Source organism: Chiloscyllium punctatum, chromosome 36 (genome assembly GCF_047496795.1).
Source record: "Chiloscyllium punctatum isolate Juve2018m chromosome 36, sChiPun1.3, whole genome shotgun sequence".
NCBI lineage: Eukaryota > Metazoa > Chordata > Chondrichthyes > Orectolobiformes > Hemiscylliidae > Chiloscyllium > Chiloscyllium punctatum.
In genome coordinates this window covers 7,856,354-7,870,379 of record NC_092774.1, presented here as the reverse complement: position 1 = coordinate 7,870,379, position 14,026 = coordinate 7,856,354, and the positions used below count along the sequence as shown (strand labels likewise).

General features: G+C 42.7%; 2 gene segments (V, D, J or C); both read left to right on the top strand.

Moving 5' to 3' along the window:
• Positions 1 to 2,052: 2,052 nt before the first annotated feature.
• On the top strand, positions 2,053 to 2,526 carry LOC140459960 (T cell receptor alpha variable 26-2-like). The segment is given in 2 exon segments: positions 2,053 to 2,066; positions 2,175 to 2,526. Coding segments are annotated over 2 exon segments (366 nt in total).
• A 2,266-nt stretch (positions 2,527 to 4,792) lies between these two features.
• Positions 4,793 to 5,161, top strand: LOC140459959 (T cell receptor alpha variable 26-1-like). The segment is given in 1 exon segment: positions 4,793 to 5,161. A coding segment is annotated over 1 exon segment (369 nt).
• The last annotated feature ends 8,865 nt before the right edge of the window (positions 5,162 to 14,026 follow it).

Sequence of the window (14,026 nt, the reverse complement as noted above, 5' to 3'; positions counted from 1 at the left end):
TCGATGTGCGTCCCTGTGTCACAGATCTGTTCGAGTCGACCCTTGACATAAATAATTGCACTTCCTCCAGACTCCATTTGCAAAGTCACAATCCAGAAGGAATTGTCTGACATTCTAATCCCTCACAACCCTTCAAAGGCAGTGTGCACTGGTGCAGGGTTGACTGTATGTGCATGGAGGATCTGACATTTAGTGCCCTTCTCACCACCAGCCCAGCGATACCTTGGTACTTGTTAGAAAGTTCTGGTGAGGAGGCATTTTGCGAAATTTCTGTGAGCGTCTGCTCAGGGAACCTCCGGACATGATCCACTTTTCTGTCAGTGTCTTGACAATGCTCTGTGCTTACCACTTCTTGATAGACGGATGGTCAAAGGTGTTTCACTTTGCAACTTTCTAGATGCAGGGCAGATGACACGGGATGGTCCGCCGACTTGGAGAATTCCGTAGCTATGAGGCCAGGAACATCATTGACAACACTGGGGGCAGGTAGAACCTCAGTGCATATTGACACTCGATGTTTACGTATCGAGGATCGACACACTGCTTGATGCAGCCACACAAAAAAGTGGCTCCCAGGATAAGGGCAACGTTGGACAAATATCTATTCCCCTTCCCCATAGTTTTGTACATGGAGTCCCTCCAGACCCGATCGATCTTAGGCTTCCAGATAAAGTGGAAAATGGCTTGGGTGACTGAAACAGCGCAGGTTCAGGGAATGGGCCAGACCTACACCGTGTCCAACAACAGAGAGAATACCTCAGGCCTGATGACCAGGTTTTTACCCACAATACTGAGGGCGCAGTGTTCCCAAAAGACCAGTTCGTGCTTTATTTTGGTGCCTCTCTCCTATCAACATTTTGTGCATGCTCTGAATGATATTCTGAGCAACTTGCAATTTTCTGTTCTGACGCTGAAGGGAACGAACGATCAGTAGGCCCAATTCCCAAAGAACATGGCTTCCACTCTTGCCTCGATTGACCTTGGCTCCAGAGGACAGTTGAAACGAAACACCATCAGTGTACAGGGATGGTTTGAACTGCTGGCCTCCGCAGCCTGCAATCGTCACCCCTCTCAGACTCATATTCTTCCTGGGGTACTCAGTAAAGAGCTGTATACAACACATGAAAAAGGCCAGAGAGTGTGGACAGCCCTGCTTGACCCTGGATCTGATCAGGAGGCTTTCTGATTCCCACCCATTGTCTGAGACTGCACTGACAATGTTGGTGCAGAGCAGTTAAATCCATTTGTAGATTCCCTCCTGAAATCAATTTTTGGAGAGCACGTCTTGCATGTCAGTTTACGATATCCATCCCGTCATTGGCCTTCTCCTGGTCCGGGCTGGTGATGCAGATATTCACCCTCGTGTCATCCGTTTAGGCGTTTGCATCCCTGAGGAGACTGAGGCACACTGAGGTCATTTTACCTGGTACGGCAGGGTGGATCTCGCTGACCTCTTTGGCGATGACCTCAGACAGGATCTTGTAGTCTGCATTCAGCAATGATATTGGCCAAAAGTTTCTAATTTCTTCCCGCTCCCCCTTCTCGGGTACATGAAGGTGATGCTACCTTTCATCATGGATTCGCACGTGATACCTGCCAGAAACATAGTGGAACAGTTTGAGGATTCGCACAATTTCAAGTACACATCGATATTTCAGGATAAATGTGGGGACAGTTCTCCGAGCGTAATCGCTGTGTCGAAGAAAGCTTTGGTTACAATGCAGGAGGAACGCATTCCGAAATCGTTGGATGGTGCAAACGAATTTGAAATGCAGGATCTCACTGGTTCACATGTTCTACCGGAAAGGAGGGCAGATTTTTTTTCTTTAAGCAGTATCCAGTGAAGTATAATGAGTGAATGTCACAATTACGTATATAGGACACTAGAGGGCAGTGCGCCTCTGTAAATATTGAAAATGAGAGCTGGAGAAGGAGTGACTTCCAGACAGTGTGAGCAACTGTGAGTATGAGAGGTGTACTACAGAAACAAAAACCAAGACTCAACTTCTTCTGCAACTTTAACAGAAGGCGGGTCTGAGTTAGACGTAAAGCATGCATTATTCCAGGTACGTACTCTTCTAAGAATAACATTTCTCTCTGATCCCTCACCAGAGACATGTGGACAATTGCTTTCACCACTGTTCTTGCAATTTGATAATGTTCCAAATTTTCAGAATCCTCCTGATGTTTTCCAGTCTGATGGCCACGGTGGTGACTGGAGAAGGTGAAGTGAAGCAACTCCCCTGGTGGATGGTTGTTCGTGAAATGGGCATTGTGTACATGAATTGCTCTTTTCCCAGAACAACTACCAAGGTGCATTGGTATAGACAGCTCCCTGATCAGCCACCCCAGTATCTGGTGATGGCTAAAAGAGACAATGATCAGCCTAAGAGGATCACCGCTTCAATCAGTGGAGATTACAAAACCAGTACCCTGACTGTCAAAGGCACCAGACTTAATGACACCGCCACCTACCTTTGTGCAATGAAGGCACAGTGTCACAAACATATGGACAGCGTGTACTAAAACCTGCACAGATTGGGACTTCCAGTATGTTCATTTTGAAGTATCTTTGTGATTATTTCTATGCCCCAAAAGCCTAGATATGGGAGATGCGAACAAAATAAAGTTAAAGATGGTCAGCAGTGAAGACAATTGGATATACGGACGGGAGTGAAGGAAGTGTATATTTGCAAAGCAGAAAACTGATAGAGAAAAAAGAAAGTATAGAGATACTTTAATAATACTTGCAGAGGGCAGTATGTTGGGAATCTGTTGAAGAAGAACTGGAAGCAAGTGAAAAATATGAAGCATGATGCGCACAGTTTAAAGGTCAGCTTCAATCACAATAAAAGGAAGCATGAAGAAAATATGATAGATTTTCCTTTAAAGTGATGTTATCAACACTGGATGCCCCAGTGTCAACACCCTGGGAGATTTAATGACAAATAACTTAACAGGACTCACCACATAAACACACTGGGTACAAGAGCAGGTCAGACTGCTCGAAGAATGCCCACAATTACAAGGCACCTGCCTGAATGTGCGCGGCCCCAGCTCTACTCAAGAATCTTGACACCAAACTAGAAAAAATCAGTCCATTTGATTTGCACAGCACACACAGGCTTCCATTCCCTCCACTACCGCCATTCAGTGTGCACGACCTGCAAGTTTCACTGCAGTGCTTTACCAACGATCGTTCCAAACTACCTTCCAAACCCACAAACACTTCCTGGGCCAGGAGATGTATGGGAACACTACCACTTTCAAGTTCCCATCGAAGCCAATCACCATCTTAACGCGGAAATATATCAGCGTTCCATCACTGTCGCTGAGTGAAAATCCTGGAAATCCCTGCCCAATGGTATTATGCGTACACAGACAGCACGTGGATTGCAGCATTTCAAGGCGGCAGCTCGCCAGAAAATCCTTAACACGTACTAGGAATGGGCAATAAATACTGGCAAGCCAGTGACGCCCACATCTCACAAATTGAAAAAAAAACCGTTTTAGCACTCTGAACACAGAATCCAGACAGAATGGCAGCAGGTTATTGGAACCATCGAGTCTCTGAAGAAAAACACACCCAAACTCTCCATGCATCGCCTGTGGCTAATTCAGCTACACGTTTGGACTGTAGGAGGATTCCAGAACACCGGCAGGTAACTGACGCAGACACAGGGAAAATGTGCAGACTGACACCTGAAGCTGAAGTAGAACCTGAGTGCTTGGTGCTGGTCGGCAGCAGTCCGAACAACTGAGCCACAATGCCATCATCTGTGGAATGTTTCCTGGAAATTCATGATTTGGTATTGCACTAATTCATAAATTACTCATTTCTTGGAGCTGCAAAATTGCAAGAGATCTCATCAGAGTACGCATTAGTCACACTCACTGGAGCAGGTGATAACCTGGTTTTCGTACGGACTCTTTGAATTATTATCAACACTTACCATTTATATTTGTGTCATCTGTAAACGTATCAGGATTTGGATCTCACGTTGTCACTTACTTCTGCTCTTACACCATTCCTTTTCAGGTGTTGGAGACTTTACCAATTTGTGTTTTCTTTCCTTTGAAAATATTTGGCAATCCTGTATGGGAGTGGCTAGCAATGATGACACCTTCCTCTAATTGTCCAGAACAATGTGGCCATGAGGCATTGACTTGACAAACTACAGTGCATCTGATATAGATATAGGAGTTACCTTTACAATAAGATAAAGTAAAGTTAAATAAATGCGATTATAATATATCTACCCAGTAAATGCAGCAAAAGCAGCTTTCGATTCTACTGCTTCATGAATCAAAAATTGCCTTGAGGAATAAAGCTTTGATGACAAGGCAGGAGGAACATTGTCTGAAATCGTTGGATGCGGCAAATGAAATTGAAATGCAGATTCTCATCTGCTCACAGTGTTCTTCTGGGAAGGAAGACATATCTGCTTTCATTGAGTAGTATCGCGTGAAGTGTAATTGGTGCGAGAATGTGGATGTCGCAATTATTTGTTCATGCAACTAGATGGCAGTGTGAACCTGGGATAAATATTGACGATGCCGGCTGAAGGAGGAATGACCTTCCAGACCGTGAGCACTTTTCACTGTCAGAGGCTTGTTACAGGAACAAACACCAAGACTTAGCTTCTGCAACTCCGACAGCAAAGCGAGTCTGCGCTAGACGTCAAGCGTGCATTGTTCTCGATATTTACTTGTGTAAATGTAACAGTTACCTCCAGTTCCTCAACAGAACCCCGTGGACAATTGCTTTTGCTGCTGATCTTACAATCTGATAATGTTCCGAATTAGCAGAATCTTCCTGATGTTTTCCACTCTGACTTCCAGGGATGTGACTGGAGAAGGCGATGTAACGCAACTTCCTTCGTGGATGGTTGTTCGTGAAGTGGGAATTGTGTTCATGAATTGCTCCGTTGCCAGTATTTCGAACGCAATGTATTGGTACAGAGAGGTGCGGAACCAGCCACCCCAGCATCTGGTGATGGCCAAAAGGGAAAATGATCAGCCCGAGAGGATCACTGCTTCAATTAGTGGAGGCTACAAACTCAGTACACTGACTGTGAAAGACGTCAGACTGAATGACACGGCAATCTATCTCTGTGCAATGAAGGCACAGTGTTACAAACAGATGGAGAGCGTGTACTAAAACCAGCACAAAGTGGGAGTTTCAGTCTGGTGATTTTGAAGTTTCAGTGTTACTAATTCTTGGCGCCAAAATCTGAGATAATAGAAATGTGAGCAAAATACACCAGAATGTACGCAACAGGTAAATTTAAAGACGGTCAGAAGTGAAGACAGATGGGGATGCGGATGGAGGTGAAAGAAGTAAATGTTTGCACACTTGAAAGTGTGATGGAAAAGAGAAAAAGTGGAGAGATACTTTCATAATACTTGCAGAGGGCAGAATGATGACAAACGGTTGAAGAAAACATGGTAGAAAGTGAAAACTAGCAAGCGTTGTGTTAAAGATCAGGTCAAATCACAGTTGAAGGAAACATGAACCAAGAAAAGTGGCATGTCCTTTAACGCTATGTTAACTTCACCGAATCTCTCACTGTCTACCTCGTGCGGATTTTAATGATTAAAAACTCAACTGGACACAATGCAGAAATGCAGCAGCAACACGAGCTGGTTAATGCGGGGAGTAACATATACTTCCTATCTCCCGAAATCCTGCCCATCATCTGCAAGGCCCACCTCAGTATTGTGATGGAATATTCCCCAATTCTCTGGATGAGTGCAGCTCCAACAAGTCTTTAGATTCTTGACACCATCTCGGACAATGCAGCCAGTTTGATTGGCAGAGCATTGACAGGCATTCACTTGTTCAAAAACCGATAATTCCGTCCCCCCTTTGGCATTGTAGGTCGAACCCAAAGCAGGTGAACCGCCGCAGTTTAATAAGGCTTCTCACCTCCACCTTCACAAGGACAATTTGGGACAGTTAATAAACGCTGGCCAGACAGCGGTGCCTACAGCCTACCAATAAAGACATTTTAAAAAGGTCAATACGTATACACATTAAAACATGGAATCCCTGCCGTGTGGATGCACGCCATTCGGCCCATTGAGTCCACACCAAGCATCTGAAGAAAATCACATCTATACCCAACTTCCCCCTGCATCTCCTACGTCTAAGTTACCTAAGCTGCCCGCCTTTGGACTGTGCGAGGAAACCTGAACACCCATAGGAAACCCATGCAACTTTAGGGAGAACATGAACCCTCCATCATGACAGCTGCCTGAGGCTGAAATGGAATGTGTTTCTTTGGTTTTATGAAACACCACTGCGGACCACTGAGCCGCCATGCTATCATCTTGAGAATGGCCGATGAAAATTCAGGATTTGCTTTACCTCCCACTCATGAATTGTTTATTTCTTTTTCGAAAGTTTCCTGGAGATCTCGCCAGAGTATGGTATAGAGACACTCTTTGAAACAGTCTGTGAATTTGTCTTCAAGAGACTCTTTAAGTCATAGTCATTACCAATTGCCATGCTACTTATTTTCGTGTCAGTTGTAAACCTGGTAAACGTACATTGACATTAGTCAGGATTTGGATTTTACATTAGCATGTACCTCTGCCCTTTCACCATGCCCATTCAAATGAAGGAAACGTTAACAGAATGTCTTTTTTTTCCGTGAGTAATCAGTTGGCCTTGTCTAATCTGAGACAGTGTGGCGGTGAGCCGTGTGTTTGATGCACTGTAGTGTATTTGATACTCATGCAGGAGTTATGTTTACGATGGCACAAAGTAAAGTTAATGAAAGGCATGTGCAACGTTTCATACCAGGAAATGCATCAGAAGCAACATTCGATTGTACTGTTACATTTGAAAAAAAATTTAAATAAATTGTATTTATTTCCTCACTATTATATCAGAATCTCCCAGACCCATGTGCATCAGCTAATGTGACTGTCGAAGAGCGAGACCAGCTTTATTTACTGAGACACCACAGTTCTCAGATTCGAACAGGATGAATTAATTCCTTTTGAATAAATGTTTACAGAAATAATACTCGATATGGGACAACGTTTGGTTTAATCTCTGTCCATACTATTGTTTATAGATGAACAAATTTACTTTGCTCTTGAAATAACTGCACAGAGACTGAAATTTCGTCACCAAGTCACCCTTCATTTATATGTGGACAGGACACTGGCCATAGATAGCCTGTTTGGAGTCTGTCCCTGAAGTGAGGTGACTCAAAATCTGCTATTTATACCTATTGCCCAGGGCTCCAACAATTTAACAATCCCAATGAATGATCTCATAGTCAATGAGAACCACCTGATTCTAATCACGCCAGTTGGTGAAACAAAAATAACAAAGTACTGCAGTTGATGGAAATCCAAGACAAAAACAAACTACCCGAGAATCGCGCAGGTATGACAGCAACTGTGATGAGAAAACTGAGTGAACTTTCCTGATCCAGTAAATGGCATTCTGAACTTTGTTAGTTTATCACATCAGTCATAATATGAACTGGGGCTCAAATGTGCTTGAAGCTGATTGGCTCATCTGAAGAACAAAGGAGCTTGGTACTCATTGGCTTTCACACGATGGCTTTGTGAACAATGGTCCAACGAGCAGAGGTCCGGAAATGACTCAATTTGAATTACCCAACTCTTGACGAGAACCATTTTGCCTTCAGCCAGTTCTGTTCACATTCACCGTGAACTCTCTGTAAACATGTTGCCAGGAGCTCTGGGTTTACTCCTCACAACTGCAGCCGTTCTAACTGGTAGGTTGAACAACTGTTTATTTATGTACTTCAGCTCCTTGCTGAGAATTGAATTCTATTCAATCAATTTGCGCAACAAAGAAGCAACAATACATTCTCTCAAATAAAAAAAAATCTGGATCTAAACTTGCCCCAACAATGAACAATGTCTGACACAATGAGCGAATATAAATGAGTGAATGGTAGTGGAAGAGTTCAGCTGGAAATCCAGACAGGTCGAAGGCAATTCAGATGATTTTACCGAGGGGAGAGTTTTATATCCACCAACAGTTTTCATGTTTCACTACAGGTTTCGCGAGATGAAATGGGAAATGATCACCCCATATGAAATGGAATCCAGTTTGATTTCCCTCATGTATTTCTCGGTTTATAGATGAAGGTACATGGGCGAAATCTGGACGTTACGTATATTGTCGTGCCTTATTTAATTTTGTATAACTCATGGCTCTTCCAGGACTTTGTCGTGGCGATTCTGTCTCACAAACACCGGCTGCAATCAAACTGAATGAGGGGGACGATGTGCTGTTGTTCTGTAATTACACTACCACAAGCAACACTGCTTACCTGTACTGGTACCGTCAAACTTCCAACGGATCCGTGCAGTTTCTGCTACAGAAAAACCAATACAGCGAGAAAACGGGGAACTTTCTACTGGGCCGGCTTTCCTGGAATTTTGATCCTGTGAACCGCACTATCAAACTGAATGTGTTGAGTACAGAACTCACAGACTCCGCAGTGTATTACTGCGCACTGCGCCCCACAGAGAATGAGAACTGGGCTGACCCTGTACAAAAACTATACGAGCATCTCTGTACATGATTGTGTGTTCAGTAAACAGTGAGATCCGGGCTATACCTGAAGTGATTCTCAAGCTCACAGTGATATCTGATACTTGACATTCGGACACAAATTTTTAACTATTATATATCCTCTATTGAAATAAAAGAATAGTTTCGTGAATCTAAATCAAAAAAAATGTGCATTTGATGATGTTAGAAAATGCAGTGACAGCGATGAGCTGCTATGGAAAATTCAACAGCTAGTTTTGATCCAGCAAAATCCTCCAGTAGAATGGAACTGCAGCATTCAGTTTGAGAGAATAACTTGCCACAGGATTCTCATAATGAAACATTGGAATAATCTGAACAATGGCAAACATGTTGTGCATTATTGAGTACTGTCCCTGTAACTTCACGTTAACCATTCCAGAATAGCACATTATCGATTCACGGGTCAAGGATAACGCTGACATGTTTTAAAATATTGAGAATTAGGTTGGATGTAACTCATGTCTGAACCACACTAACCAATTAAAAGCATTGAGTCGCGGCTGCCTAATGAGTCAGAGCCGCCAGTAAAAGTCTCAGTCACTACAGGTTTCTGTTGTTCGGCTGAACTGAAATGAACATTTAAAATCCTCTTCTCAAACTTCTTAATTCTTTGTCTGTGAATCACATTTGGATTTTTAAGCTGTGTATAGACAATCGGGTTGCTCTTTTCCTTATGGTGATAACTGAGAAAAACAAAGTACTATTTTGGTAGCTCGTCACAAAAGTAAATTTCCTGAAATTGGGCATTCGATCCAGTAAAGTGTGATTCTGCTGAATAGAAAATGAACGTGGGACTTGGCATCCCTCAGGAGTTAGTACATTCTGCCAATCAGCGTAACCCTTTTGTTCTGGAAAAAGTGAAACATTTCGGATCAGATCACACGTGAGACGAAATATTGAGAAGTCGACAGTCACAATGTCCTTCCAATCCTATGCATGGCATTGAAGTTTGAAAAGGTTCAATTTGTCGTCTTGGGTTTCATTCTGAAGAAAGTGTAATTGTCATTATTTGATGTTGGTCATCAGACGTGCTGCGTGAAAGAACAGAACAGGGTCTGCTTTGAGTCGCTGAGCTGCAGCGACGTACATCACCCATAAAAAGTGTATTTCAACTCGTCGTATTCCAGAAGCCTGGGTAAATTTGACCAGATGTTCCTCGTCGAATTTGTTCAAGCTGTTGACTTCAAAAGACTCGCACAAGACATGAAGGCACATTTCACGAGATTAGATTATAAAATGGAGGAATAACTGTGAATGACAAGAGAGAAATTTCCAACAGGGAAAGAGATGATAATGAATCAGCCATATTGGAACAAATACGGTTTCCTTTCCAGAAAAATGCTCGGCTTTTTAAGACTCAATTTAAATAGTATCAATTATTCTCTTCACTTTTTGTTCACGTTGTGAAGGTTACTATACCTGCTCTTGGCTCGGTTAAAAACTCAACTCTGCAAGATAGCTGCTAAAACATGAACTAGACTGGCGTTGCAAACAACACCACATGTGAGTGTTACCCAGGTGGACATAGGCGTCACTCCACCACGTTCTGGTGGATGGTGCAATGTGTCTAAACTGGTCTTGATTCTCAAATCACTCATCAAAGCGTTCGACTTCAAGCGAGAAAATTCCTTGTCATTGGCCACTTTGCTGTGGGTCCTGGCATGACTCGTATCAAGTCCAAGATCCACACTTAAGACCACGAATTTGGCCATTGCTGAGGGAGTTGTAATTACTTTTTGGCTTCGACATTGGTGGCATTCCTTTGTACAATTCCAGTTCCAAGTTTCATTTCGTGTGTGGCTTTTCTCAAAGAGTTGTGTCCCTGGATGCAATAAATTCCAGTCAGTTCTTACTGAACGGCGATCTCCCACGTGTTGAAATATCTCCCATTTTTGGAAGGAAACCTTCAGTATGTCTTTGAAAACTTTCCTTTGAGGTTTTAGTACTCCTTCGAGTTCAGTGAAGAGGATTTACTTTCATCATCATAGGATCAGCATCCTAACACATGTCTAGATTAACAGAGCGGGATTTAAGTGTTCGCAATCTGGATTCTGGGGGTATTGATGATTTGAAGGACGGTGATGCATTTTCTGATGGTCTTCATATCTGGTCACTGTTATAACTGAATTCAGTGCGCAAATCTATGATCAACAAAATGGCTGGAACGTCTCTTGGATGACGTAGCAATTTTCGATTGCCTGTCTCAGCTGTTGGAGTAAACTGTACTGTGCGGAGGATGCAACACAGGAAAGATTAAATTAGTGACAAAAAGGTTTGGATTTTCTCAAAATCCAGTTTGCTGTCGAAACTCAGCAGGTCTGGTCGCTGCGGTTGGTGGAAAACAGAGTTAAAATTATGAGTCCAGAGACTCTTCATCAGAAAACTGCGTGCCCCAGTTGACGATCATAGTAACATTAGAATATAAGAACGTGGAGCAAGAGTAGGCCGTCCGGCTCTTCACGCCAACTCCACCATTATAAAATCATGGCTGATCTTTTCGTGGACTCAGATCCACTTCCCCGTGCTCTCACTGATAAGAACATGGCAAGTTAAAGGCCGGTGTTCAGTTAATCTCTTCTGTTACGTTTTCATCCTGCACTAATGTTGAAACTTCTATCAGTCCAAACTCTACTGCAACATGAAGAATACGTACAAACTTGGTGGAGATGTTCAATTCCCTACAGTATGTGACACACGTTTAAATATATGTATATATTTTTAATTATTTCGTTTCATTCAAAACTGATAAATAACAATGACGATGTCCACAATACTTGCAATGGATGAGCAATTGTTTGTCCTCGTGATAATATCATATTTATTGTGGAATAAATACCAGAAATATTAAATTGCAGTAACTGAACATCGTCGCACTTAATTTATCTGAATGCACCACCAGATGGTGTCCTTACTCCATTAAGAATATTCACAGAGGGAAAGGAGAGAAATGACAATCAGGACCTGACAATTGTGTTAGTTGTTGTCTAAAGCAGAAGCAAACCATTGTTTCGGCTTGTCTTGTATAATATTAATCAAAACATAACGTTGGGAAGTCATGAAAATAACTTTGATTTTCTTGTGGTTAAGTAAACGAGCACGACAGACCTGAAGGGCAGAATATACGTGTATATGTCGAGTTTTTATGTGGGGAGGTTGGGATGGGGGTCGCTGAGTTCTTTGGATACTGCTAATACTGTGAAAGACTTAAATTAAAGCTGAGCTTTACCAGGAGAGGCGTGGAGTGTATGATCCAGCGAAAACATGAAACCTATCGAGATAATTCTTGAGGACGCAATGAGCTGTTCATCAGGACTGTGCCAAAATGAAAGGCAACGTGAACGATTCAAAGAAGTAGATGTGGTGGTGCTGAGCCAGGAATGAGGGAGAAGAAGGAAGGAAATAACGGAAGAATGGTGACTGTGAGGGAAGGAGTGATGGGAGACAAAGAGACGAATAACAAATGATATAGCCCGGACCACTGGAAGTGTAACATATTCATCACAGGCATAGTCCACAGTTTAGCATCTCATCCTTGAAAATACATCTTCTGCTAGTTTTATTTTCTGTTGGTCTTAGTAACAGAGGATATCAAGACTGGAAAATTGACGGGCCATAATTCCAGGACAGAAGCATGAACGCACAAAGGCAATTTAATTTTGAGATGGAGACAGTGTGTTACACACTAAGCCACTGTGATCGACGGCGAACATGGCAAAATTACTTGCACTCAGCGAGAGGTGTGAAGAGAGACAATAACACCTTCTTCAGTTCATCTCAACACTTGTTCTAGGATATTGCATAAATGAAGACGTTTGTGCAGGAACTTCGTATCTTCATCATGTTCGTCGTTTCTTGGAGATTAAACTGTGGGCCAGTGAAATCCAAGCCGCTGCAGTATTCCTCACCTGTAACCTACACAGAGAAGAAGTGCCCGATAAAAAGGTGACCCTGAGAAGTCGGAAGCTGAGCGAGCGAGTGAAGAGCAGTATGATGGACCTGAAGCCTCCTTCGGGCACTCCTGGCTGCCAAGAACTGTCTGACAGACACGGCACTGAGCAGCAGAATAAGGAGGAAGGGGAGAAAAGGCGTCAAGTTGTGATTTAGCTAGTAATAGGACTTCCATGCAGATGAATTACAGTACCAGTATCTGAAGTCACAGAACCGGAACACCCAGTCCACAATGTACAAAGGCTAGTAGAACTAGTCTGAAGGCAGGTTCATGATGCAGCTCAGGACGAAAACCACTCCAATGAACAGTGATACAGTTTTCTCGGTGCAGTACCTGGTCTTCAGAGTCACGAAACGGCCGATGGTGAACACCAATCAGCAAGACTGAGCCATTCCGGCTGGCTTAGATTATCATGGCGCTGACTGCCCAGGCAGTAGTCGCGGACTGGGCACTGTGTCAGAATTAAATGCCGCCACTCTGAGTCAGGATATACCCAGTGATGATCGCTCACTGCTATCCCCACCAAGTAAAAGTTTTTGCACCAGAGAGTACGCACGATCCTCGTAATAGTATAATGATCGCCAACAGGTTGGCTGGGGGAAAGTGCCAAGAATGTTTGAACTGACTTGAGTAATCACTAGATACACTTCCAATCTTTAAAATAATGACTCATGTGCAATAATTTTCTTCGGGATCAGCATGTCATCTGTGAATAAAAATTTTGAACACAATGATAGTGCATTATTTCAGACAATAGGAAAAACAGCTGCTTGCCGTTGCCAGCATTGTAATAAAATTTAATTTTGTGCAGTTAATCTGAATATTATTCAGGCAATGTCACTCATTAAAATTCACAAACCAATAATCTAATAACTAATTGTTCTTTAATTGCTCAGAATAACAGTTTGGTTATAATGTTGCTGTGCACTGCAAATGCGTGCAATTTAGTACATCTCAATATTTTTGCATATACACAGTGATCTGTGCTGAGTTTCCTTCAGCGGTGACTATCAAAAAAAAAGATCGTGAAACTTAACAGAAACTACTTAGTTGAACGTAAAAGCAAATCGGTAGAATGCGTTACCGACTAAGGGACACCAGTAGTAGCAAGTGCGATATAATGCAGGGCATTGAACCAGTCCTTCGCTGGGCCATGCATCACTTGTTATAAACTAATCGAAATCTCAAAACTCCTCGCTTGAGCTCCGCGACTTAACCAGAAAGGTCTCTAATTTGTACAATTTCAGAGTCTGGAGAGTATCAATTACATTCGAACATGTACCTTCGTTTCAGGTCCGATGAACGAAACTAATAACTCACCATTTCATGCCTGCTTTGTAATATTGGAATATTGCACAATTGCACACACGTAAAATGAGAACAGCAACCTGCAAATTCTGAAGCCCTCTTCCACGTGTTTTGACGACTCCATCAAAGATTACCTATTTCAAAATGTGAGCTTAGGTCTTATGCCTAATTTGAAGGAC